Source organism: Pteronotus mesoamericanus, unplaced genomic scaffold (assembly GCF_021234165.1).
Source record: "Pteronotus mesoamericanus isolate MK-2021 breed Mesoamerican mustached bat unplaced genomic scaffold, CSHL_Meso_final contig_90, whole genome shotgun sequence".
NCBI classification, from domain to species: Eukaryota; Metazoa; Chordata; class Mammalia; order Chiroptera; family Mormoopidae; genus Pteronotus; species Pteronotus mesoamericanus.
The window spans coordinates 8,076,265-8,102,859 of NW_026555277.1; the positions used below are offsets into that span (position 1 = coordinate 8,076,265).

Here is a 26,595-nt window from a genome sequence, read left to right on the forward strand (position 1 = left end):
GAAGCAGACCGAAGACTCTCCTCCCAGTAGGAATGAGGGAGAAGGGCGGGGCCAGGAGGGTCAGGGAGGGAGGAGGAAGGCCCGAAGGTGCTAGCTGGCATGCCTGGGCTCTCACTGGCGCAGAGAAGGCTGAACTACTCCTGTCCCAGCACCCGGCACTCCCAGCCATCTCTCCCCATAGACCACACACAGGTCCTGCTGCTTGCTGTTTTTATTTCCCTTGTGACAGACAGACAGACAGCTGCACAGACAGCTGGTTGGCTGGGGGGATGGTCAGGACAACATGAGCAACTAGGATTGGATGGAAGGGAAACTTCATAAAAGTCAATAAATAAATAAATATGAATGGGAAGAGGGGCGAAGGTGGGAACATCCTTGGGCTGGCATGGAGGCCAGAGCTGCATCCACTGGGGCAACGGGAGAGCGCTGGCTTGAGCGACCACTGCTCCCCGCTTCCAGCCTCCTTGTCTTTTTGTCTTCACTTCTTCCTCCCGGATGCTGGCGGCTGGCCCGCCCCGTCTCCACCCGAGTCCTCTCTCCTCTCCCTCCCTGCCCTGGCTGCCCTCTCTCACACGCTGCCTCTGGCACCCTGACACTGTCTTCATGTCCTGTCCCTGCTTCCCTGACACTCACTTCCAGCCCATGGCCTTGACACCCTGGGCTCCTTCCTTTTCCGCCGCTTCAGCCACTCCACCCTCCTCAGTTAATTCTCCTCCAGATGCACTGTCCCCCACCCCCAGAACCTTCCTAGAGTCTCCCCTCCCTTTCTCTCACTTCCCCATTCCGTTTTTGCCCCTCTTCCTGCTCCCGACTCCACCCAGCCTGGCCGATGAGTCTCCAGCTCTGGCTCGGGCCTGGTGGCATTGGCCGAAGCCCAGGGCCTCTGTCCCCGCAGGTCCATGAGGTAATAGCCCGGCTGGATGTTGTTGCTGGTGGTGTCCGAAGCCCTGAGCCCGCCCGGCTCAGCGTGGGCCCTGGAATGTCCCGCCGCATCAGCGGGAGCCCCGAGTGGAAGCCCGCCCGGGGCCCGGCTGTGGTCCGAGCCACTAGGGGCTGCCTGGGTAGGAACGGAGCAGCACCTTGTGACGGGTGGCGGCCTCAGCCCTGCGACGCCGCTGCTCACCCAGGAACTCCTTGAGCCGGTTGGTGGTGAAGGTGAGTGTCTGGCGGCGCAGCTTCATCAGGTAGGCGTCCTGCAGCCACGGGTGAGCCAGGCAGTCCTGCAGGGAGGGCCGGCTCCTGCCAGGCCCAGCCAGGTGGTGAGCCTGGAGGGAAGGCCTGGAGCAGGGCGGGGCTCTGTCCTCCCGTGTGTCCGAGTCCCAGTCCTGGATTCACCCCTACTGAGTGACTCTGGGCAGCTCTGGGGCTCAGTTTCCCAGGCTCTGGAGTGGGGATAGTGATTCTGCTTATGTTATAGGGCTGTTACAGCTTTTCAATGGTGGGTAGTACACCATTTAGTAGCAGTAGTAGCAACCAGGTATTACTGGAAGCAGGGGAGGAGTTGGGGGGGGTCTCAGGCATGAATTGGGCCAGAGCAGCCCGAGGCCAGGGACAGGTGATGCTGGGGGTGTTTCCGGTGTGGGGCCCACTCACCAGGGATGTACTGAGAGGACTTTTCGCAAGAAGAGGGTGGCGCTTTGGGAGGTGTTGGGGTACAACTGGAAGGCATCAAAGCGGCCCCCCACAATACGAGCTTCCGTTTCCTGGGGGTCTGGCTCATAGAACGGGGAGCGACCACTGAGCCTGTGGTAGAGACAGTTCAGTTGACACATGTGAACGGAGAGTCAACTCATAGGTTCACGGGGACATTAGCGTGGGGTTTTAAGGGGCACAGCATTCATGGACGGGGTACTGGAACCTAGGCACACATGTATGTGTGCAAGCATGCACTGTGCATGTTCACGCATGCTGGGGAGGTGCAGAGCGGGGAGACGGTATGGGCAGAAGGCGGGTCCTGGGAGCACTCACATGATATAAGTGAGCACGCCTGCTCCCCAGATGTCTGTGGCAGAGCCGATCGGGTCTCCCTTCACCATCTCAGGAGCTGACAGAAGACAGAGCACAAGTTGAACCAGTTTCCTGGTGGCAGGGAAGCGGGGAAAAGGCTGGGGCGGCCCCTGGGGGTTTGAGGAGCAGAATAATGTCCGGGTCACCAGGCCATGGGTCTGACCAGAGCAGCAGGCCTGGATGACAGCAGCCAGGATGGGAGCAGCGGTGGCCTCCAGGGGACAGGTGGGGCCCCTGAGGAATCAGCCTCGGCACTAAATGGTGGAGGTCACCTGAACACAGAGTTGCTGAGAACCAGGGACGCTGGCTCCCCACTCCCTTGGATCAGCTCTGACGTAGGGTGCCCCCTCACAGTGAATACGACCAGCACAAAGATTAAGAGTCTCTGAGATCAGTCTGGCTGGCTCCAATCCCAGGCCTGCCCTGCTAAGCTGTAGGACCCTGGGCTATGCACTAAACCTGTCTGGCTCTCCATTTCCTCATTTGTAAAGTATGGTTTCAGACTAACTCTAAAGGATAGAGATAATGAACATAAAGTATTCAGCAGGTAGCTAAATGGTAGCTGGTTTTCCTTTTCTATATAAATTAATAATGGATTCTCCTTTCTTTTCAGCTTTATCAAATCTTGGCTTGACCATTTAAAACTGTCTTATATGGGACAAATAGCTGCACTATGTCTGCTTCCTCATCTGTAAAATGGGGGTAATGTCATGCCAATCTCCAGGGCTACTGTGAACGTAAATTGAAAAAAAACCGTGGAAAGGACTTTGTTCTCTTCCTTGCATACAGTACGCACTCAATAAATGGCACACGTGTGGGTAAAGTGGGGTTGGGGAGCTCTGGCCGCTGCCCCTTTGGCAGTACCCCGATCCCCGCCCTGGCTGGCCTGGCGCCCTCACCCATGAACTCCAGGGTGCCCGTGCGGTGGCCGAGGGGCCGCAGGGCCTGGGGGTTGTAGGGCTGGGCGCTGCCGAAGTCCACAATCTTGAGGGCATTGTCAGGGGCCAGCAGCAAGTTGTCTGGCTTGATGTCCAGGTGCAGCACGTGGCGGCCGTGGAGGTAGTCCAGGCCTTGCAGCAGCTGCACCACGTAGGTGGCCACGTCATCCTCTGAATAGCGGAACCTGCAGGGCACAGGGGAGGCAGGTGCTGTTCCAGCCCTGCTTCCCGCTCCCGCCCCCTGCTCCTCGGGACGCCCAGCTACCTGTCGCTGAGCCCGCAGAGGAGCTCCCGGTTGCCACAGCTCTCAGCGATGAGCACGAGGTACCGAGGGGTGATGTAGGCCTCGTGCAGGGACATGAGCCGCTCGTGGTGCAGCGTCCGCAGCACTTCATACTCCTGCAGGACTCGCCGCTTGCCCTCGGTGGCATAGGGCACGATCTTGGCCACAAACGTTCGCCCAGTGGCATTCTCCCGGCACATGCGCACGACACCAAAGCGGCCCCTATATGTTCAGGGGACACCACAGGCTCAGGAGAGAGAGGGGGACACCACCATTGTGGAGGCTAAGGGGGCTGGGGTGGGTAGAGTAGGGACCCCAATGGGGGCTCTGGAGCTGAGTCCTAGAAACCAGGGTTTGAGTCCCAGCTCTGTCCCTCAGTGGCTCTGTGCCTTAGGCAAATCCCATAACCCCTCTAACCTCAGTTTTCCCATCTGTGAAATGGGTGATGATAATAATGCAGTGACGTCCTCTCCCCATTATGAAGATTAAATGAGATCATATGGCTACAGAGCTTAGCACAGTGCATGGCCCAGAGAAAATCTGAACTCAGTAATGCCAGGGACCCCTATCTCAGCACCTTCTCTGCCCTGCGTGGACAGGCTGTTCTCCTCCAAATCCCTGTGTCCCCGACACTCCCCCCGCTCCCCCCTCTATCCTCCATCCCTTCCCCTGCCCTGCTTGCCTGGCCTTCTCCTCCAGGAAGGTGTAGGGTTTCTGAGGGGGGCCCTGTCGAAGAGTGGTGCCCTCCGGGCCAGGAGAGATGGGGGGACCACCCCCAGGGGAGCTGACCATCTCCTTGGCTGAACTGAGGGTCCGCACAGTTACCTTGGTGGACTCGGGAGGGGGCTCAGGGGCTGGGGGCTCGGGGGCTGGTGGTGCAGACACAAAGGAGGTCACCATATACAAGGGGGTAGAGGAAGACGCTGGCTTAACCTCTTGGGGAGTGGAGGCTGGGGCTGGGGTCCCAGTGTCAGGGACGGAAGACTTGGGTTCACTGGGGGCAACCTGGGCACTGGGTTGGGAGGGCTCTGCTTTCGGGGAAGCCTGCAGGCCTCTGTGCTTTCGCGGGGGGGTTTGGGGCGGTGGACCCACAGCCTTGAGTAAGGACAAGGCCTGGCTGGGAGGTGCTGGGGGCGACGTGGGGCTGAGAGCAGCTGACTGGGGGCCTGAGGGACCAGGAGCTGCGGGGCTGGTCGGGGATGGGGCCAGTGAGGTAGGAGAGTCCGGAGGCGGGGCCCTGGCTGGCCCTGAGGTAACAGGGGTATCTTGGTGAGCAGCAGGCAGCAGAGCTGAGGGATCTAAGCGGAGACAAGGAAAATCATCACCACGGTACCTCTGACAGCAGAAGCGGGCGCTCTGAGAAGGTGGTGAGTCCTGGGCTTGGGCTCTCTTCCTTTTCTGGCCACCCCCACCCCACCCCACCCCACTGACCTCGTGTGCCCCTAACGTAGACCTTCTCAGAAGGGTTGCTGAAAGGCCCTTGTCCGGCACGGTTGGCACAGGCCACGCGGAATCTCACGGTCACGCCGATTGGCAGGTGGGTCACATTGTAGTAACAGTCGGGGATGCCTGAGCTCACTGGGTGCCAGGAAGATTCCCCTGCAGGCACCATGGAAGAAGGGTTGAGCTCAGAGAAGGGGTGGCTCGGGCTCCCAGCGCTGCCTATAAGGAGCTAGGGAGGGAAGCTCTGCCCGGGGAGCCACTGGTCTCCCTGGCTTCTCCGCCTTCAGCTGCCACCCCTTCCCCACACCAGCCCGTGCAGTCCCTCACCATCCACCCGCCGCTCCAGCGTGTATGTGCAGGGTGCCCGGCTGTCTCCTGGCTTCCAGATCACCAGCGCCGTGTCCTGGTAGGTCTGGGGTACCTCGGGAGGGGCTAGCTTCCCTGGGGTGCCTGGAAAGAGGAGGGGAGCCCCAGTGAGTCCCTAGACTCCAGCTTAGAGCCCATCTATGCCCCGTCACTGCCCCCCCGCTTGGTCCCTGCCCCAGGCTCACGGGCCACAGCCACGGTACAGGAGCTGGTGACGCTGCCTAGGACATTGGTGGCCGAGCACTCATAGAGCCCAGCATGCCGTTTGCCTGCCCGAGGGATACTCAGCAGCTGTCGTCCATCTTTGCAGGACACGATGACCACTGAGGGCTCTGACCGCAGGGACTGCTTGTCTGGGGGCAGAGAGGAGCAGAAGAGGCTGCTGAGTGGGGCAGTGCATGTGGTCTTCCAGGTCCCCCTGCTTGCCGTGCGCCCCCAAGCAACCCCAAGCCTTGGGGCCACCTGCCCAGGCCCTTCACAGGGAAGAAGTAATCTTACCTTTCGTCCAGGAGATGCGGGGTGCAGGGCAGGCTGCCGGCAGGCAGAGCAGGGTGGCCGCCTCTCCCTCCAGCAGCACCTGGTCCTTGAGTTTGATGTGGAAGACGGGGGGGAAGTCTGGAGGGAAGGCAGACAGCCACGGGTTGTGGGTACTCCAGCTCGCTTACTGCAGAGCGCAGGGGGACGCCATGGGTGGGGGGCTCAAAGCTTGTCTCTTCCCAGTCGGATGTGAGCAGTGGAACCCCACACCACACTTTCCAGACTTTTCTTTGGGGTGGGCATCACTGTCCCCAGGCCCTCACTGTGTGCAGAGCTATCTCTTCCTTTCACTGACTGTTGACGCGTGTTAGTGACCTCATCTCTGTGCAGATTGCTTACAGCAGGGCCTGGTGCTACATTTACATGCTGTATACGCACGTGTTAAATAAAATAGAAACAAGTATTGAAAAACTGCAGTGGTTAAGATCTGGCAATACCACTCCCTCTGGGGCACCTCAGGGCAAATGGGAGGTGCTGGTGGCTTGAGCCAAGAATCCTGGGGTTGAACATAAGGTTCCAACAAAATATGCAGTCTCAAAAGACCTGAAGTCAATGCAAAGAGGGGACAGAGCCAGAATGTGTGTCAGCCTCCCCCACCCCTTGTCCCTTCTGGGGTCTGGGAATACAGTTCTAGACCTTCTATTACCCCTTCAGGTCAGCTGAGTGGTGAGAGCTTTTGAAGGGGCCAGAGACAGTACCTGCATGGCCTTGAACCATGTCTTGTCTAAACTGAGAGAAAGAATAACACCAAGCTCATAGGGTTGTTGTGAGAATCACAAGGAGCACATCAAATGCTTAGCATGTGCCTAAGATATAATAATAAGTGCTCTTAAAGGTAAGCTCCTATTATTGTTATGATTATTAGCTCATGAACATGCCCAGTAGAGAGCCAGGCGCAGACCCCCAGAGAAAGAGGCTGTTTCGGCAAAACTGGCTTCACAGCTGCTGGTGAACGGGCCACGGCCAGGAGGCAGATGGGCCAAGGCTTCTGCGGCCTGTGGCTCCTTAGCGCCGTGAGGACTTACATTCCTGCTTCCTGGCATGTGTCTTTAAAAATATCCCCATCTGGTCCTGGCCACTGGGGGTGGGGGTGGGTAGGTGGCTTTTTTCCCACATGGGCAGAGAAAGCTGAAGGATAGATGCCCCTGGGAGCCCCAGCTGCTGCCCGTCCGAAGGGCCAGGAGGGAGCGGGGGTGGGTGAGCTGGGCAGGAGAGGCATCCTCAGCAAGAGTGGATGGTCAGAACAGCAGCATGCCCGCCCTTCCCGCTGTACCCATGTTCGCCAAGGAGGGATCCCACACTGAGGCTCCAATAACGTAACGTGAATATATAGTTTCGTCACCGACCGCCCAGTAAGGGAGCTGGGTAGGGGGAGAGAGAGGGAGGCCAGAGGGAGAGGTGAAAGGTGACCCTGGCCCAGGCCGGCCAGTCCTACCTCCATCCCCCTAGGGGCTAGCCCTAGTTGGTCAAGTGGACACGGGACAAATGGGGCAGGTTTCTTCTGTGGGCGGGTAGAGGATGAGGTAAGAGGACACTGCCTCAGAAGGAAATCAGCTGCACAAGCAAAATGGGCCTGGGAGGGAGGCCCCAGGTGGGAAGGGATCAGCTGTCCCCAGGCCTCTGTGCTGGCTTCTCCCTCCGTCTCATTCTCTCTCCGTCTCCACCCTGCTGCCACCAGCTGGCCCCCCTCTCTGCTCTTCCCTCCCACAGTCACCACTGCTCACTGCCTCGAGGAGGACACCCCAACTCCCCCCACCCAGGCCAGACACCGTCGCCACCAGCCCAGCTGAGGCACAGCTGGAACAGCTCCTAGAAGTTTTATGGGACAACGGGAAGAACCGAACTGGCAACTGCTAAAGTCCCTGTGCACAGCCTGGCCTGGGGGCCTGCTGCTTTCCGCGTGCTGGCCTGGGAAGCCTGGCCTCCGGAGCCTTTGTGTGGAGTCCCTGAAAAATGCCCCTTTCTGGGGCAAGGGACAGTGACCCCTGGTGGGAAACACCTGCCTCCCTGTAGCCCAGGACCCTTGGGCAGAGAAACAGATCAGGGCATGTTCCCCTCCCCCCAGCAAAGAGCCCTGAAGGTGCTGAAGATGCTGGAGGCTCTACAGGGGCAGGGGGTTGGGGACAGTTGGGTGTTGAGGGCCATGGAGAAAGAGAGAACCGCGGTCCAGACTGAGGGCTTCTAGGCTGGGAAACAGTGACCTTGTGTGCACATTCAAGCATACACGCATCGGCGTGGGGGCTGTGGGGGCAGGGGAGCGCTACCGTGACCTTCTTTAAACTACACACAGCTCCAGGGACCCTCCAGGCTGTCCCGCAAGGGAGAAGGCTAGCCGAGGAAAGGCATTAGGGTGGTATCTGGAAGCTGCTCCTGGGGCCTGGCTGCACAGGGTGATCCAGTCCAACTTCCTGACGGCCACACTTACTACCAGCTCTGTGCCTTCCGCAAGTTACCTAGCATGGCTGAGCCTCTGTTTTCTCACCTATAAAATAGGGACATGATACAAATAATAGTTCCTCAACAATGGGGGGGGGGTGTTGAATGTGGCAGTCCTTCTAAAGTGCGTAATAAGACACTTGGCATTGCTAATAAATGGCAGTTGCTGCTATTGTTGTCTTGCTGATTCCAGGTCCCTCCCATCACTGCCCAGCTCCTCAGGGTGGCCCATCTCCCAGCCAGCTAGGACTGTCCTCCGGGGCAGGGTGGCCTACTCACAGAGCAGGCTTCTCTTACCTGATTCGCTGCGCACGTACTGGTCACCCAAATCCTCCTGGGCGCTGGCAGAGAGGTTTGGCTGTGATGACCCCTTGTCCTTCCTCAGTCGAGAGAGGCCCCAGCGCAGCCTGCTCCTGCTTTCCCCAGCAGCTGCAAGGACCCAGGTGCCTGAGCCCCTGCCCAGCCCGGGCCAGGCAGCTCCCACCTCCCTGCAGCCCTGGGCCCAGAGAACCGGAAGACACCCAGCCCCTGCCCTGGCCTGCCCCCACACCAGCCTCGGGCCCTCGGCCTCCCTCCGGCTGACCCAGCCCTGCCGGCTCCAGCCTCCGCTCAGCCTCTTCCTGGTGGGCGTGTCCTCTCCTCCTCCCGGAGCCTCTCTCCGAGGAACCCCACTTTCTCCAGCACTCTGCACCTGTCATCCCAGCCCCGCATCCCCCCCACCCACCCATACTTGTTCATACATTCATCCTCCACTCTGCCCCTCCCCACCTGAGCCACCCGACGCGGCGCTGGCCTCAGAGCCCAGGGACTCCGCGGAAGGCGTGGTGGCGGCCGTCTGGGCGGCCAGCTGGTTGTGCGGGAGGCCGACGCGCCGCAGACTCTCCCCCTCCGACGTGGCCCTACGCAGCCGGCCGAACAACGGCGTGCTTCTGCCAGACGCGCCCCCCGAGTCCTCGCTGCTGCCGCTGCGCTGCAACCGACTGGACAGCCGCTCCAGCGTGGAGCTGAGCCGCCTGCGCACCGTGAGCACCGGGGAGCCCCGCGCCGAACTGCCGCCCTCCGAGCTCTCCCCGTCCCCGCCGCGGGCCTCCCAGCCCGGATGGCGTTGCGCGGGCGGGGTCCGCCGCAGCCGCTGGGACAGCGACAGCGAGAGGCGGCGGACCAGGCCCGGCTCCCCGACCGCCCTGAGGTCCTGCACGGAGCGGGAGCGCTCGGGCCGTCGCACCATCTCCAGCGGCGTTCCCGCCGGGCTGGGCCGGTACATGCCGTCCTCCTCCTCGGCCCTGCGGAAGGGGCCGCGTTCCTCCGAGCGCGAGCGGCTCAGCATTCGTAGCCCCCGAGACAGGGGCGACTCACGGCTGCGCTTGAACTTGGCCTCGAACACGGCCTCGGACTCCAGGTTCTCGATGCTGCTGCTGAGACTGCTACCGGGCCTGCGGGGCACCGTGGGGACCCCGGCTTTCTCAGCGGGCACTGGGGCAGCCGCGGCTGAAGGCACGCGCTTGGTGGAGGCTCCCAGAGGTGGAGAGGCCACCCTTGCGAACACAGCAGGGTGGGACTTGGGCTCCGTCGGAGGTGTGGCAGGGCCCTGCGGAGGGCCCTGAGTGTGGCCCGCCAGCTGCAGCGACTGCATGATCTGGGCGTAGGGTGTGAGGGCAGGCGCTGGGGTTTGCACCGCTAGCAGGGGCTTTGTAGGCTTCGGGCCTGGGATTGGTTCTGCCTTGAACTCTGGCGCCTTCTCTTGGGGAGGCTGGGGCACCGAGGGCTGGGGAGCATCACTGGGCGTGGTGGCCGGAGGTTCTGAAGGCTTAGGGGCTCCCGGTTTGCGGGCAATGGGTTTGGGGGCACTGGGCCGCACAGGGCTGGATGGCTGGGTCTCACTGAGGGCAGACAAGGAGGGAGACTCCTGTAGTCTGCGGGCCCCAAGCCGGGCCACAGGGATCTCGAGGGGTGCCCCAGCTCGGCGGTGCCGGCCCCGGGGTTCGGCCTCGCCCTGTGAGAAGCTGCTGCTCTTCTGCAGACCCCGAGTCTCTGGTGGGGGCTGGTGGCGGGGTGCTGCCTCGCTGGAGGCAGCCCGTGCCAGCCGGGGGTCCCGGGCACGGCCCCCCAGGCTCTCCAGCAGGGGCCCCCTGAGGCCGCTGACCTTGCCGTCCTCAGGGCCTCCCCGCAGCAGCCGCTGGCGCAGTGCCTGCAGCCTCTGGGCGTACTCCCCCTCGGCCAGGCCTCCCCGGGTCAGGCGGGTGGCCCCCGGGCTGGGGCTCCGGCGCTGTGGGAGCTCCACAGACGCCGCCTTGTGCAGGCCCCGGCCAGGTTCCCTCGGCCCGGCCCGGGGCAGGGCGCTGTCAGCAGAGCTGCCCCTCCGGAGCTCTCCCCGCCGGGGGCTGGACCCGGCTGGGGGCTCCTGGCCTGGGGAGGGGAGGGCCTGAGGGCTGGGGGTCTCCTGGTCCTGAGAGGTGGCCCTTCCCTGCTCCTGCCACTCCATGGGGGCTGCAGCCCCAGCCTCTGGGGTCCCCAAGGCCTCATCCTCAGTGGGAATGTCGGTGAGGGACACTCGAGAGCCTGAGAACTCGGGCTGCAGCGGTCGGGGCACCGAGGGCAGCTCCTCCAGCTCCTCCTCTTCAGAGTCAGAGGAGGACGAGAGCCCCCCACTGGGTGGTGGTCTTCTGGGCACAGCCACCCACACTCGCTCCGGGGGTGCCCGCAGCAGCTCCGGGATGGGGCGCAGAACCAGGTGGCACTTGTAGCTGATCTGGGAGCGCTGGAGACAGAGTGCTACAGTCAGACCCGAGGGAATTCTGGGGCCAGACCAACCATTCTGCCTGCCTCAGCCCCAGAGACTTCTAAGGCAGACAGAGGGTCAGGGAACAGGAGGGAAGCTAGCAACCGAGAGAATAAAAAGCAGATGAAGATAACTACACAGGAGGCAAGGGCACATGGTAGAAAAAAAGGCAGGGTTAGAGAGAGGAGGCTGCAGGATGAGAAGGTGGAAGGCGCAGAAGCAGGGCCCAGCCAGACTTACCTGCCACCTCCGCCGCGAGAGGAATAGCTTTAGGTGATCCGTGCTCACCTCTGCGCCCTTTGCCTGTGTCTGTAAACCCGGGAAAAAGGGACTTAGGGAAAGTCCTCTGTCAACCCAGACCCTCAAGGTTTGGCAAGGAAGAGATAGGAGGGAACAGTGGACTGAGCAGCATCGGGTCTGGGCTCCTTGGGGTCCCCTTCCCCTTGCATCTGTCCCAACAATTCCCACAGCCAAGGTGCCCACATGTAGACAAATTCCCTGAACCTAAGTGGACAGGCCAAAAATCGGTGGCTCCCCAGACGGGCTGCAGAGCTTACACCAGGGCTCAAGGCCCTGCCCCGCTACACTGGCTGCCCCAGGAGGCCTGTGCGTAGGCCCTTGGCCTGGCCCTACCTCCCAGCTCACCGCTTGTCTCCACGTGGAGCTAGCGCCCCAGATATCTGGAGCCTTGGTGGGCCCAACCAAGAGAGATGCCTCCCTCAGCCACCCACGCAGGCTGTCTTCTTTGGAGCTCAGGTCTGATCTGGGAGACAAGGCTTGTTCTCCAAGGACAGATACCAGAATTACCTCAGCCTTCGGTTGACCCAGCACAATGCTCAGTGGATGGTTTATTCAGTTGCTCTTTCTGGGTTATTTGCTGAAACTCACCCCCCACTTGGCACTGTGCCCCGCAGTGCTGGGGTTTGAAGATGAATGAGAACTCTGCCCACACAGAGCTCAAACCAAGAGGCCAGGCGACACACTAACCACAGAGAGTGTGGGACCGGTGCAGGGCAGAGGTGGGCACACAGGAGTAAGGAAGACCAGGGCTGGTCTCAAGAGCCAGACAAAACCCTGGTGAGGACCCCCGAGGATGGGGAAGCCCAGACCTGTGCCTCGGAATCCGTGATACCCCAGCTTGAGCCTCTGTTTTCTTACAGACAAAATGAGAGCTATACCTTTCTCTCAGAGCTATTTGAGCAGGTGGATCGTAAGTATACTAAACACCTATCATGCTAACTGTACACAGTCGGTTCTCCATAAATGAAACTGTTAACATTTTCTCTCCCTCCACTACTTCTACTGTGACTTTGCAGAACTAGACTCACTTTGAACCAAGGATGTTCTAGGGTCTCCTCCGCTGTAGGCCTCCTGGAAAGGAAGGGGGATTAAGAAGGGAGTCATCATTCAGTCAGTCAGTCAATAAATGTTTGGGGAAATGGGGCCTCTAAGGACTCGGAGGATTGGGTGTCGAAGGGCAGGGGTGTGGGCGGCAGTAGGGGTGGCATGAGCGGAACCTGCAGGTGGGGGGCTCGTCGGGGCCTCGTACTCACAGCCGGTCCTGCACCAGCACTTTGATGAGGAAGCCCCGGGCCTCCCTGCTCAGGCTCAGGAATCTGGTCTCCTCAAACGCCACGTTGTAATTTCGGATGTTCATCAATGTTGTCCGATCGTTTTCCCCAACAAATGGGGAGATTCCCGTCAGACTACAGGGGTGGAAAGGGCTGAGTGAGGGGGGACAGGGCCCTGGGGCTCAGCCAGAGATGACAGGATGCCAGTGGGGACATAGGGCCCCAGGGCTGTGGGACAGACAGAGGCTGGGTGAATCTGGACAGAGTCTTTCAGACGCTTGCCTGGCCTGCTCCCACCATCCCCGGGATAGGTTGGGGCGGGGGGAGCGCTACCGCCTTGAGACCTGGGCAACCAGGTCCCTGTGCTGAGCCCATGCATTGGAGAGCCTGTCCTGTTTCTCCTCCAGCTGTGGCCTGGCCTTGAGGCGAGGAGTCTGTGCTCAGGGGATATGCCTCCCTGAGCTGAACCTCCTCCTTCCAGTCCCTGCTGGACAGTAGGGACCTTGTAGTTCCTGCCTAAGTGGCCCTAAGCCTGCACTGGCCTCTCTCCCTCCAGCCTCTGTGCATGCCCCTTATGGAGGGGCTGACGGTGGAAGACTTAGACACTTAGGCTGGGGTGTCCACACTCATGCATATGAGGCCCCCGGCCATGCAGGAAGGAGGAGGGGGTGCGAAAGAGAAGGGCTAGACTGCCCGCCCCCAACTGCTCTCTAGCCCCAGGTCCTGCAAATGTCAGGGGGAAGCGCTGCTAAGAGACCATTGGAGACTGGGGGTCCAAGTGCAGAGAGGCTCTTACCAGAGGAAGGCAATGACGCCCACGGGCCTGCGGAAAGAGGAGAGCGGGCTGGTAAGAGGACAGTGCACCTCTCACCGGAAGTGTGCAGAGAATCTAGTGAGCAGTGTCCTCCCTGTGAACACTGCGTGGAAAATGGACACGGGGGTGCCTCCTTCAGGGAGAACTCTGAACCGAGAGGTCCAGACATCCTGCAGGAGTCAAGGGTCATGGCAGGGCCAGCCCAGGAAGCCACGAGGAGTCTGGGAACCAAGGGACTGTGCCTGATTCACTGGGTGGAGGCGAGGTAGCTGCAGAGGGGGTAGCTGACCACCCATGGGAGACCAAGAGCCAAGGACTGACAGGCCTGAGGCCCTGAGTGCCTGGGTCATCTCTGATTGATGAGGGGTAGGTAGTAACATGGACAAGGGACCCATGAGCGATGCCACCAGTTGATTGTCAGAGAAGGAATCGGGCTTAATACAGCTCCTCTCTGCCAGCGAGCAACAGCCCAGCGCCGAGGGCAGCTGCCCTGGCCCCCCCCAGCAGCCCAGTGTGCCAACATTACCAGATGTCAGTGACTCCAGACACAGGGGTCTGGTTGACAATCTCGGGCGCCACGAACTCGGGTGTGCCATATTGGCAGTACTGAGGCTCCCCCGGAGTCAGCTCCTGGGCGTTCCCAAAGTCGCAGATCCTCACCTGCTCTTCGCTCTCGGCGCCATCCCACACCAGCAGGTTCTCCGGCTGCAGGACACGAGGCACGGCGTGGGAGCTGAGTGGAGAGGGAAGGACGCCCCACCGCCTGCTCCCCCAGGGCCCCCTGCTCCCTACCCCATCTGCACCTCACCTTGACATCCAGGTGCAGCACATGATTCTGGTGCAGGTAACATATTCCCTCTAGCACCTGCAGCATGTAGGCGCGGATCTGTGGAAACAGGTGACCCAGAGTCCATGGGGGAAGAGTGGGGTCTTACGTTGGATCACCACCACGGCTGTGGCAAGAGGGCAGGCCATGCCTCTTAAGTGGCCTTCAGATGGCGGGTGAAGGGGCTTGAAACATAGGTTTGGGTGCGGAGGTCCAGGGCCTCCATGTACAGCTACACGGGTCAGGCACACCTGGGAGCCATTTACATAACGATGAATGGAGCTGGGCAGCGCCCACCTGTACAGCCCGCTACGGCAGGACAGCCGTGGGACGGAAGAGAGCCCGAAGGAGCTCTTCCTGGGAGCGGTGTGTGAGGAAGACTGGGAAACACAAGCTAGGGATGTGGGGGGCCTGCTGAGACTGACAGAGGACAGTGTAAGTCCCAGGTGGGGTCTGGTCGGATAGAGGACGGGGGCTCTGCTGCCGACTGACAGCGCCCTCTGCTACCTCCCTTGGCCTGTTCATGGGCACGGGTGGCACGCCTGAGACCCACCCCTCCGTTCTCAGAGTTCAGGTGGGCGAATGCTCCTGCCCAGCCTGACCCCGGCCACCCACTGCCCTCACCTCAGACTCACACACGGTGGGTTTCCGGGCCATTCGCTCCAGCAGCTCCTCTGTGCAGCTATGTCCCCGATCAAGGAGAACAGTGACTAGTGCCAACCGCCCAGCCCTCCCTGGGCAGCGCCCCCACCCCAGGAGCTCAAGTCAGGTCCCAGCTCCACACAGGGCTCTCCTTTCCCTTAAAGCACATCTGACTCCAGCTTCACGCCTCCGCTTGTCGCCTGAGCGCACAGATGGGACAACCCTGCATGTACTCGCGCATACTGTGGGGCCTCAGGCAAACCTCCCCGAGCCCAGATTCCCACGGGACTAAAACGGGGATAACGCCTTCTCTTGCCCACCCTGTGAGGTGTTTATAGGGATCACGGTAGAATTTTGTTGACCGCAGATGGAACTTCTTGACTCTATCTGGGAACGACCTAGAAGGTCCGTAACACACAAGAATGGGTCATTTTGTTGAGGTTTGGGTGCTAACAGTGCCGACTGCAGGCCTGATGTGAAGGACATGGTCACCCTGCTCATAGCGGGGACAGGCCAACCACCCAGCATCCTTACACAGGGTGTGTGCCTTTGCTTAACAATGGCTCTCATGCAAGGCTAAAGCCCATTCTTCATGGAAACAGCCTCCTAATAAAGCCAAGCACTGATGCGCATCTGAAATGGGATCACTCCAAATGTTCGGATATACTGCACTGCCTTTCACGATAAAAGTCACAAGCCTTTTGCTAGCTGTGTGACTTCTGGTGAGTTACTTAACCTCTCTGTACCTCAGTTTCATCATCTGTGAAATAGGGATGACAGAATTCCATGAGATAGGTGGGTATACATAAGGGTTAAATAGACAAAACTCAGAACATTGCCAGGCACGCGTCAAATGTTATGAAAGCTTAAGCTTAAAAAAGGGAGAGGGGAGGGCTAAAAATGTTAGTTTTCACAGATGTCACCAGGCTCCACTCTGTGAAGCATTTATAAGATGCCTTCAGAACTCCCAGGTGTCGACAGACACATTTTGTAAAGTGAGCCCCTCCCACCTGTCCATGGGACCACTTTGTTAAATGTGAAACATGTTACTAATTGGCTGTTATAAGGGCCAGTTATTGAGGCCCGGCACCCCCCAGACACCCAGTCTGTTCCAGGATACAGCTCAGTGACAATGACCAGTCCCCGACGCCTCTCGAAGGCCTCATGGAAGTAGAGGACACAGTCATGCTGGAGCCGGGCCAGCAGCCGGGCCTCCCGCCACGCTGATGCCTTTGGCTTGGCCTGGCTGGGGATGAACTTGGCTGCGAACTCCAGGCCAGAGTTACGCTCCACCACACGCCGCAGGTAGGAGAAGGCACCCCTGGGTGATGACACAGGGGGAGGGTGGGATTCAGGCATTGCCGCAACCCTGGCTCTCCGCGCCCTTTCAGCCTCAGATCTGGCCTCTCTTGGCCCCTAGACACCGCACCCCTTCCCTGTCCCGCACCTGCCGATCTCCTGGTGGATGTCATAGAAGTCACTGAGTCTCCTTCCTCGCTGTTCTTCATCTTCCCCAGCCCCTTCCACCTCCATAGCTGTCTGAGCTGCGGAAGAGATGCCTGGTGTCAGACGGGGAGGACAGGGCAGGAAAGAGGGCAGAGCCTGAGACTGGCAGGGTGGGTGGAGGAGACAGAAGAGGGGCAAGAATGCTCGGGGCCCGAGGTGGGGTGCCCAGGCTGGGAGATGTGGGGGCCGAGGGGTGCAGGCCAGATGCGTGGCTCCTGGCTGGCAGCTCACATCAGCTCCCTGGGGGTGAGCGCTGTGCCTCCCTCCCCCTTAGCTTCAGCCCACCTGAATGCACAGCCAGCTCTGCTTTGCAGGACACTTCTCCAGCCAGATTCTGGGCGGTGCAGGTGTAGACGCCTCCATCCTGGGCCCCCGTGCTGAGCACCACCAGGGAGCACTCATTCTCCTCGTACACGAAGCTCACGTGGCTGCTCTCGGTCAGCAGCACCTCGTCCTGCAGAGTTGGCCGTCACGTCCAGCCTGGCTTCACCTCCACGGGGACCCAGCTTTACCTCCATGCCAGAGACCCAGTCTCACCCCTCTCTCAGGGCCAGGAACCCCTCTACCCAGAGGCCTTGCTTCCTCCCAGGACCCAGAATCCGCTCTACCCTTTGTCTCCCACCAATAGTCCTGAATCCCCCAATTAGTCCCCTGGTTCCTTAACCCCCCAACAGCGTCACCCAGCACCCCTGGGTCCCACCTTTGCTCTTCTCTGTCCCAGCTCCCCTCCTCCTAAGGCTGCCTGCACCCCTGCCCCCATTCCGAAGAAAACCTGCCTCCTTCCTCCCAGGCTCCTGGCCAGCCCCGGGCTAGGACTCCCCTGAGGCCTTCATCACCCTCTGACCTTGTACCACATGATGTCTGGCAGCGGTTTCCCCTCAACCACCACAGCGAAGCGCGCGGTTTCCCCTGCCCCCACCTCCACGTCCTCCATGATGGATTCAAACCGAGGGGCCTCTGAAACACAGAGAGTAGGGGTTGGTAAGGGAGGGGGACAGAATGCTGGGGTCACACGGGCCTGCCTCTTCAGCTCCTCTCCATGCCCTTCCTCAGCAACTGGCTCACCGTACCCTCGCCCCCACCTCCCAGAGCCCCAGCACCTCGCCCACTGCCGCTCTTGAACCCGGCCCCTGAGAGCGCCAAAGTTCCTTGCCTAGACCAAGCGCTCTCCCTATAAATCCATACGGGATGTTCTCCAAATCTGAGGAAACCTAAGCCAGAGGGTGCAGGCTTGCTTTGTTTGACCCTCAGTGTTTATCTGCCCGTTTTGAAATTAAGAGATTTGCACACAAAAGAAATCTGGATTTCCTGTAGCTCTTGACAAATCAGGACTGGCCTTCCTGAGCCTCTTCCCTCCCTGCATTAATGGGCTGGTGCAAAGTGGCTCGACACTGCCCCCTGTGGGTGATGGCCCTTCTGCACAGTCCCACTGAGAGCGGCTTGGACTTCACTGACTGGGACCCTCGATCAAGTTCACAATGGCATTGCCTCTGTCTCACAGTTTTCTCTCTGAACCTTATTTAAATGTTTAAGGGACCTTACACCATCTTGGAGATGGCAAAATGAATGAACTGGTACTGATTCTCAGCTAAGTTCTCCCACGTGACTGTGATTTTATTCTCTGCACATACTATGCGATCGTGTTATTTCCTTATAAAGTGGCTCCTAAGTCTCATGATGGAATTAAATACATATTCCAATGTGCTTTGCAGAGGAGCCTGTGACCTCCCGGTGCCCGCCTCCTGAGCATGGCTGAGGACCTTGGCTTCGAGGGGAGTGGGCATGAGCCGGCCCCGAGGGAAGAGTAAAGGCGCTGGGCAGGGACCGCCACCATCATGGGTACACTGCATGGTTTTACACAGATAAAAGGGGAGGGCATCCTGAGAGTGGGGAAGATGCTACGGGAGGCAGGGGCAGATGTGGAGGGAAGGGGCCATCCTGCTTATCCTGCCCGGCAATGGGCGGGGGGCGCACAGAGGGAGAGAGTGTGGATCCAAGCCCCAGGCCCGTTCTAGCCCTGCTCAGCTGGAACACAGTCTCCCTGTCGCTGTTCCAGCCAGGCCGGGCTGCAGGGCTCTGGGTGGCCAGGCCTCATCCTATATCTGCAAAGAAAGAGCAGCCCTGCAGATGATACCGTCAAGAAACAAAGCGGTGGCTGAGTAGGAAGTGACAGGGGATTGGGGGGGGGGCGGAAACTGAGCCAGGAAAAGACACATAAAAGGGAGACCAGGGGCCCCGATGATCTGCAGCGCCACCCTATCCACTGTCAACAGTGTGGCAAGTAGGGCTTCCCCTTCTTGTCTTCACACACCCTCCTTCCGCTTCTCTTCCACTTGAAGATGCTTTCCCTCCTCTCTAGAAATCTGGTTTATAGTCTGGGGGGGGGACAAGGCAGGTGGGAGGGTGGGTCCTGTGAAGGTCAAAGGACTGGGACAGTTCAACTGAACTTGAACAATTTTTTAAAAGCACCAGAAAAATGCATGTTTACCCATGATAAGCTTGCCTGTGCTAACTAACATGTCATTTTCTTTGCATTTAGTTGGAATTGTATTTACTCAACAGGTAACAGTGTTTAGCTGGCGCTGGTCTGAAGTTCTGAGTGGCAGTTACATACGTCTAGAGTTAATGAACAAACAGGAAAACAAGGCAATTACTACTTAATGAGTGCAAGAGACCGAGAGACTACATCTTTGACGGAGAAATTACAAAAAGGGTCCTCACTGCAAAGGTCGGGAAGCTCTGTCCAACAGGTCAAGCAAAGGGCAGCCAGGATCCTAAGAGCTGAGAGTCTCATGATAAGATGAGCTCCCTTGGGCTTTTTTTTTTCCATTCCACTTGGTCTCCCTATGCTTGCGACACTTGAGGTACTATTTCCTGCTGTGTTAAATCTGGGAGCTAGGAGCACCCTCTTGCTTTGGAGCTGGGTATCAGAGCTTGAATATTATCTTACTAGGTTGTGTGACCTGAACCTGTCATTTAGCACACTCTCTGAGCCTCAGTTTCCCCGTCTGTAAAATGGGGATAATAATGGACCCCCATCTCACAGGGTAGATGTAAATATTAAATGGGGTGATTCTTGTAAGAAGATACTGAGCACTGAGCCTGGTACATACTAGGTGCTCAATAAATATCTTATTAGAACTATTACATTAATAATAGTAATACTAGTATTATTAAAGCCATCAGATGGACAGGCCTGAGAGAAAAGACCCGGGCCTGGCAAGTGGGTGTGTGCAACGGGAGTGGGAAGAGAGGGCTGTGGGTGCAGGGCGGGGAGAGGGAAGGGGGCCTCCTATCCCCTACCTGCCAGCTCCAGGGTGACCGAGCAGGCTTGTGTGCCGTGGCGGTTGCGGGCAGTGCAGGTGAGAGGCCCCAAGTCCCGGCGGCTAACCCGGCAGATCCGAAGACAGTACTGGTCATCATCTGGCTGGCTCAACTCGTACACGCCTGCCCGCGCCTCCAGGAGGGCCCCTCGGCAGCTAAGGGGCACATGACAGGGAGGTCACCCAGGATCCAGCCACAAGGAGGTCAGGCTAGGATGGCTGGAACTGGACTGCCGCTGTGGGGATGGGGCATGCGCGGCAGCGGCCCACCTCCTCCAGACGACCTGGGCTTCCACGTGGTTGAAGGTGACGGTGACACTGGCAGGCTGTCCCTCCACCACGTACACGACGTCTGGCTTGTCCAGCACAGTGGGCGCCTCCTCCAGGGGTGGGCCTGGGAGGGATAGGGCACAGGCTCTAGACTGGGGTTGACAGCAAATCCTTCGTACCCACTGCTCCTTTATCCCTCCCAGTCACCCTTTGAGTTGCATTTGTACAGATGAGGAAGACAGAGTTCAGAGAGGTTTAGCAGTTTGTGTGGAGCACAGTCACCGAGCGGCAGAACTGGGGCCACGCTCCCAGCTGGTCTGGCTCCGGAGCCTCAACCCCGCCCACTGTGAGTGCTGCTTTCAGGAGTGAGAAGGAAGCGCTTTGATGGTCAAGGTTGCATCCCACCACCCTGTTCCTGTTGAAGCCCTACTGTCCAGACCAGCCCTTGAGCATCCGCCATGCAGACTCCGTTCCCCAGCCCAGGAGCATCCACCCCCTGCCACCTGCTCCCTAAGAGCAACCAGGCTCACCTCGCTCCAGCAGCTGCACAGGCTCAGAAGGGGGTGACGGTTTGCTGCTGCTCTTGATGGTGGCACTGAGGACCCGGAAAATGTGCTGGACTCCTTTACGCAGCCCTGTGGCCGACCACCCAGGCTTCCGCAGGCCTTTGACCAGCACTGTCCACTGGTCTGAGCCCAGCACCTGGTGCTGCACGGTGTAGGTCAAGGCGTCCGGGTCTGTTGGGGAGGCAGCTGCTAGAGGTGGGCATTACTGGGGCATCCCCCACCACACCCCCTCTGGGTTCCTCAGGACCCAGGAACTCATGATTACTCTGTTCTGGGGACCTGCCTCAGTTTCCCTTGTTGCTCCTACCTGCTCCCCATCTGCTCTTGCCCAACCACTGGCCTAGCCAGGCTCAGGGCCAACAAAGTGCTAGGCATGGGGTCCAGTTACAGGCATGGAGAGAGCTTGACTTATATCCCAACTCCTTGTTACTATCTGAGGTACAGAAACTGAGGCACAGAGCAGGAAGAGATCATGGACAGGGAAGAAGAGCCTGTTCCCTGGAACACGACCCAAGCACCCAGACCCTCTGAGAAGGAGAAAGGAATGTGGTGACCCTCTTTGTCCCGTCTCCTGACCCAGAGCCAGGGCTTCATCCACCAGAGAGGAAGCAGTCAAAGCTGCTTCCAGCCACGCTCCCAAGATTCTGTCCACTCCCCACCCCATATGCTTCCTTGGGCCTTGCCCTCCCCTCCTGGCTCCCTTGGCGCCCCTGCCTGGGCCTGCCCTGTCCATGCCCCGCTCCCCATCATGCAGCCCTGCGTGGCCCTGACCCACCGATGGCCATGTCCAGACTCCTCGGGGGGTTCCATGTGAGTGTGATCATCCTCCCAGTCACAGCGACCACCTGCGGGGCACCATCTGGGGGGCCTGGGACCACATCTGAAAGCCACAGGTCAAGCATCCGCTGGGTCCTTTAGATCCCAATGGCTCCGTAGGATCACCCAGCCTCAGGGTAGTGCGCTGAGGGCCGGGGACACAGCCCCAGGGGCAGGGGCAAGGCCAGGTGGCTCCCCAGGGGACCAAAGGAAGGGAGTTGGTACAAAAGACTCTCCTTCACCCAGCCCCCTGGGTGGACCGGGGGCTAGGCTGTGCATGCAGCTGGCCAGGAAGGTGTCTGCCTTACCTGTGACGTAGAGGTGGGCATAGCAGGCAGCTTTGCCCAGCTTGTTGGCGATGACGCTCTTGTAGACACCGGCATGCTGAGGTCCCACAGCAGGGAACACCAATCGATGGACATCCCTGTCTGGGGGTGGGGCGGTGGGAAGGACAGTGACACTGGGCCTGAGCTGGGAGGATACTTTGAGGGGTGTGCCCATGTCCCCCCCAGCCTGGTCCTTCAGCCCCACCCACTCAGGAAGGAGGCGAGGAGGAAAGGAGAGGCCCACAAGCAAGAAGTGTGTCCATCATGCGGCAAACCCGAGGTCAGACTGCCACGTCTACGCCTGCAGCCCTGTCCCCTTTGCCTGTCCCTTTGCACTTCTACCAGGGCAGTCCACTGCACTATATCCTTAAAGGGTTTATTTTCAGAGAGGTGGGAAGGGAGGGAGAAAGAGAGGGAGAGAAACACAGATGTGTGAGAGACATCTATCGGTTGCCTCTCTCATGCTCCAACTGGGTACCTGGCTCGCAACCCAGGCATGTGCCCTGACCAGGAATCAAACCAACGAATTTTCAATTTGCAGGCCGTCATTCAATCCACTGAGCCACACCAGCCAGGGCTCAACCCAGAAACTTTAAGGGCACCTACTACGTATGGACAGCAGCCAAAGCCCTCAAACTAAACTCCCATCCAGCCACATCTCTTGCTAGTCCTCCACCATCTGACCCCGACAAGCCAGCAGGGCCCTGAACAAGCCACAGGAATTCCATCTTCGGTCTTTGCTCACAAAATTCCTCCCTTCTGGAACATTCTTCTCTTATGAAGGCCTCCTTCTCCTTCAAGACACAGTTCAAGTGAGCACCGGCCTAGGAAGCTTCCTGCGCCATACCCGGGGGGCCCCACTCTGCACCCCCACCCTTGATCCCCCACAGGACCTCTAGCAGAACCCGCTGCCTTGCACACCCTAAGTGCCAAATATATTATAAATTCCAATAAGAGTTTTCTGCTATGCCAGCTACTTGACATGTATTTTTTTTCCACAATACTTTCAACAGCCCTGCAAGATTATCCTCATTTACCAATGAGGTCAGAGACATTAATGGACTTGTCCAAGGTCACACAGCTAATAAAACAATGGAGCAATGGCTTGAACTTGGTCCCTCAGAATCCGAAGCTCCTTCCCTACATCACGCTCCCAGAATGGTGATAAGGGAGCCACCTCCAGCGGGGACAGAGAGGGGGAGAGGCCTGCGCCGTCTTCCTTCATGTAAGGGCCACCCCTAAGCACCCCTCCCTTCTCTGTGTGCTTATCGCCGCATGGAACAGTCACCCATTCATTTATCTCTCCTGACACTATTTATAAAAGAAGAGAAACCAAGGGCTCCCACTGGCCCCTGATACAGACAGAAGAGACACGGGCTCAGATCCTGAGACGGACATCCACCCAGGGCCTCGAGCAGATAGAGAGGGGAAGCCTGAGCAGACAGCCACTGCGGGGCGGGGGCGGGGGGCGCTGAGAGGGAGGATCAGAGCCACCATGGTGGCGCTGGAGATGGGGCGCGGGTGACGGGGCAGCCTGATGAGGAGGTGGGAGCCAGAGCCAGATAGTCCTTGCCTGCCTCTAAGCAAGTCCTTGTCCCTCTGTAAGCCTCAGTGTCCCCATCTATAAACAGGAATAATAGTACCGGCCTGAAGGCCCGTGGTAAAGAAGATGAGGTCACGCATGGCAGGCCTTCAGCACTCAGAGCCTGGCACACATGAAAGTGCTCAATAAAGGTGAGTTTTGTCACATTGCAGCTGTAAGAGGAGGCCATTGCGGGGCAAGGGGTGGCGCTGTCTGGTGGGGAGTAGGTAGGCCTTCCCACAGGAGACTCAGGTTCCTTCAGGGATGGAGCTGAGATAGTCCCATGAGAAACACACCAGGCAGAGAGGACACGGTCCCAAATACCTTCCTCTGTATTTCTCCAGTTCCTTCTTTACCTGCTGTTCATTAATAGCCTTGGTCAAGCATCCTTTCGGTGCCAGACACTGCTCACATTGGCCTTTTCACTGAAATTTCTCTGCAGGCCTGATGAGAATGACAACGGTGGCAACAACAATGCAACAGCCGTAAGACTGATTGCATGATGACTGACCATGTGCTGTTTGCTGAGTCCTGTTCTAAGTGCTTTATATGTATTCACTGATTTAATTCTCATAGTGAGCCGATTACAGATGAGGAGACTGAGGCGGAGAGGGGTCTATAACTTGGCCACGAAGAGGAGCAGGGTGTACCGCCTGTTCCGCAAGTTCTAACAGGGCCACCGAGGCCCAGGGTAGTGACTCACAAAATGGGTTCTGTGTGGGATCAAGGAAGGAGGCAGTGGTCTCGCGGCCCCTCTGGGCTCCCCTCCCCATAATGTGCCATCCCTGACCAGGCTAGGAAAGGAAAGCCCAAGGGTGAGGAAAGCAGAGGCCACTGCAAGCAAAGAGGGTGGCAGGGGGACACTCCCCAGGGTCCCTTCCTGGACACATACACTGCATCATGCGCCGGTCGTCGCTGCTCTGGATACGGTGGCCATTGTGGAACCAGCTGATGGTGGGGTAGGGCAGGCCGGTCACCTGGCACTCCAGCATGGCCTCCTTCGCCAGTCCCACCTCCAGGTCCTGCAGGGGCCTCAGGAAGTCGGGCATGGACAGCCGCTCCAGTTCACCGTGCTCCGGCTCCTCGGGGATGGACGGCATCTTCTCCAGCTTCGAGCTGTAACAACCGCACAGCTGCCCAGAGTCCCGGAGCCTCGCCTCCTGTCACAGGCGGGGCTGGGGCTCCCCGGAGGCAGCCCCAGCAGCACCCGGGACCCCAGGATGTACCTGGGGCCAGTGGCGGCTGTCCGCGGCTCCTCCACGTAGAGCTGGGCAGAGCAGTGGGCCTGGCCGTGGGTGTTGGTGGCACTGACCGCATAGAGCCCCTCGTCCTCAGTGCCCACGTGGGCGATGTGCAGCGAGTGCAGGCCCCCGTCCTGCCGCAGGCGCAAGTTCTCACTCTCCTCCACAGGGCGGCCTGGGGAAAAGGACGTGGAACAGCACAGCAGACTCAGAGAAGGGTCCTGCTCTCTTGCCCTCCGGGGTCCCCCAGTACAACATCTGCAGGGTGGAGGGCCATACCAAAATGAGTCCAGGTCACGGAGGGCGGTGGAGTGCCGCTGATCTTGCAGTCGAAGCGGGCTACGCGGCCTTCCAGCACCTCCACATCCTCCAGCATCCGTGTAAACAGGGGCGCCAGCGAGGGCCGCACGGTCAGCCGCGCACTGCAGGTCAGCTCATCTGGGGGAAGGGGTTGGCACTGGGGCAAGAAAGGCCGCGGAACCCAGGCACCCCGACCCACAGGTCCTGCCCTCATTGCCGGGCAGGGAGGGGGAGCCGGGTCAGGAGCTGGAGTCTGGGCAGAGCCTTGCGAGGTCCCTGGACACTGGGGTGAGGCAGTGGGCAAGATTCAAAGACTGGGCCTTCTCAGGAGAGTGGAGGTCGGCAAGGGGAGCAGGCTGCCGTGGTGGCCGCGGACACGATGGGTGCCCAGGGCCCTGGCCTGGCCTGGCTCTCTCCTCCTCAGCTCACCTTGCCCGCCCAGGATGATGCTCAGCTTAGCAACTAAAGGGGGCCTAGAAGCCAAGCCCCTTTCCTCCCCTACACCCTTATTTCCTCCCCCTAGAATTCTCCTCTGCCCCTGGCTTGTGCCCATTCTCCCTCCCACCCCCCCAGACCCACAGCATCAGCCCCTTTGCCCCCTTCTACTGCCCCACAGAGAGTCTTCTGTGGGGAAGGAACAGCCCCTAAGGCTGACCTGGTTCTTTCCTGCCTTCAAAGTCCCTCCAGTGTCACCTTAGGCGCTCATTACCACAACCTGGTGAGGCATTGTCTCTGCTCTTCAAACGAGGATGGACACCAGGTCAGAGATGTCATTAATAATAGTAATGGCTGACATTTATTAGGTGGCACCCTTTGCCAGGTGCTGTGCTTTGTTCTTTACATTCATTATCTCATTAATCCTACCGATCCCCAAGCTAGGCATTATCATGATCCTTTTTTACAGGCGAATAGTCCAAGCTCAGAGAGATGAAGTGACTTGTCCAAAGTCACGTGGCTGGTACGCACCAGGGCAAGAATTGGAACCCGCGCCCAGGTGTGCCTTGCCAGACCTCAGCAGACGGGCTCCTAACAGGAACAGTCGCTAACACTGACACAGAAGGTCCTTTGTGCCAGGTGCCGCTCCAAGTGCTGATTTTACTGAGGTAGGTGCATTGCACCATCTCCCACCCACCGCTCCCCCCAGGAGACGGAGCCCATCTCATTCTGCACCCAGCTCCTTCACCTCCAGTTCCCCCCCTCCAGCTCTTGGGCGCCCGAGGCAGCCCGAGGGCCCGAGTGGGCAGTTACCTTTGGCTGTGCTGAGCTTGCAGGTGTAGACGCCACTGTCGTCCTCATGCACAGAGGTGAGCAGCAGCTTGCATTTCCGGCCATCGAAATGCATCTTGCATTTGAGCAGCGCGGGCTGCAGCAGGCGGCCGCGGCACAACCAGTCCACCTCCACGTCGGCAGGACCCGCCACCAGGCACTCAAACAGCGCCATTTCCCCGGCCCCCACGTCCACGTCCTGCAGGGGGGCCAGCACGGCCAGGGACCGGCTCTCAGGGTGTGCTGGGGAAAGCGGCCATGGGGGGCACACATGGAACAGAGACACACAGGGTGAGGGAGACACACACGCACAGAGAGACAGACACAGAGAGAAAGATGCATTTTGTTCCTTTGGAGACAGAGGGAAAGCCCACCCGCCTGGTTGATCAGGGCAGCGAGGAGGCCCCAGGTCTGGCTTCAGGATGGCAACCCCAGCTGGGCCAGAGAGAGGGACCCCAGGGGAAGCACGAGGAACCAAGGACGGGGAAACTGAGGGCCATGTAGGGGTAGAGACGGCGGCAGAAAAAGAAAACAGCACACCAGCTGGGTACAAACGGGACTTTATTTGAACTAAGAAACAGATATTTCTGAATATCTCCAGACCCTCTACAGTAGGTCCCTTCTCCTGTGCCACGTCTGGCTAACTCGCTCCTTCCCAGACAGAGCCTTCCGGATGCTGATGGTGAAAAGGGAGCCCCAAACGGTCCCTAAAGCTGCCCACAGCCAGGACTTGGCCAGGCCTCCTCATCAGCACAGG

At 59.2% G+C, this 26,595-nt stretch overlaps 1 protein-coding gene across 1 annotated transcript in view; it reads right to left on the reverse strand.

The window, feature by feature from the left end:
- Positions 1 to 120: 120 nt before the first annotated feature.
- SPEG (striated muscle enriched protein kinase) overlaps positions 121 to 26,595 on the reverse strand; it is a 55,336-nt gene continuing 28,861 nt past the window's right edge. The window contains exons 11-42 of the mRNA XM_054585624.1: positions 25,821 to 26,081; positions 24,552 to 24,710; positions 24,258 to 24,447; positions 23,924 to 24,147; positions 21,432 to 21,551; positions 21,083 to 21,187; positions 20,272 to 20,478; positions 19,742 to 19,865; positions 19,452 to 19,627; positions 16,993 to 17,105; positions 16,434 to 16,602; positions 16,090 to 16,186; positions 15,763 to 15,963; positions 14,625 to 14,682; positions 13,983 to 14,060; positions 13,701 to 13,879; positions 13,157 to 13,183; positions 12,343 to 12,495; positions 12,118 to 12,160; positions 11,030 to 11,098; positions 8,779 to 10,768; positions 8,308 to 8,439; positions 5,536 to 5,652; positions 5,223 to 5,390; positions 4,999 to 5,121; positions 4,660 to 4,827; positions 3,911 to 4,526; positions 3,211 to 3,450; positions 2,907 to 3,130; positions 1,969 to 2,044; positions 1,594 to 1,743; positions 121 to 1,239 (exon numbers count right to left, since the gene is read on the reverse strand). Of these exons, the coding sequence (XP_054441599.1) occupies positions 1,047 to 1,239; positions 1,594 to 1,743; positions 1,969 to 2,044; positions 2,907 to 3,130; positions 3,211 to 3,450; positions 3,911 to 4,526; positions 4,660 to 4,827; positions 4,999 to 5,121; positions 5,223 to 5,390; positions 5,536 to 5,652; positions 8,308 to 8,439; positions 8,779 to 10,768; positions 11,030 to 11,098; positions 12,118 to 12,160; positions 12,343 to 12,495; positions 13,157 to 13,183; positions 13,701 to 13,879; positions 13,983 to 14,060; positions 14,625 to 14,682; positions 15,763 to 15,963; positions 16,090 to 16,186; positions 16,434 to 16,602; positions 16,993 to 17,105; positions 19,452 to 19,627; positions 19,742 to 19,865; positions 20,272 to 20,478; positions 21,083 to 21,187; positions 21,432 to 21,551; positions 23,924 to 24,147; positions 24,258 to 24,447; positions 24,552 to 24,710; positions 25,821 to 26,081 (6,950 nt within the window). The 3' untranslated portion in view covers positions 121 to 1,046. The remainder of the gene's footprint in view (positions 1,240 to 1,593; positions 1,744 to 1,968; positions 2,045 to 2,906; positions 3,131 to 3,210; positions 3,451 to 3,910; positions 4,527 to 4,659; positions 4,828 to 4,998; positions 5,122 to 5,222; positions 5,391 to 5,535; positions 5,653 to 8,307; positions 8,440 to 8,778; positions 10,769 to 11,029; positions 11,099 to 12,117; positions 12,161 to 12,342; positions 12,496 to 13,156; positions 13,184 to 13,700; positions 13,880 to 13,982; positions 14,061 to 14,624; positions 14,683 to 15,762; positions 15,964 to 16,089; positions 16,187 to 16,433; positions 16,603 to 16,992; positions 17,106 to 19,451; positions 19,628 to 19,741; positions 19,866 to 20,271; positions 20,479 to 21,082; positions 21,188 to 21,431; positions 21,552 to 23,923; positions 24,148 to 24,257; positions 24,448 to 24,551; positions 24,711 to 25,820; positions 26,082 to 26,595) is intronic.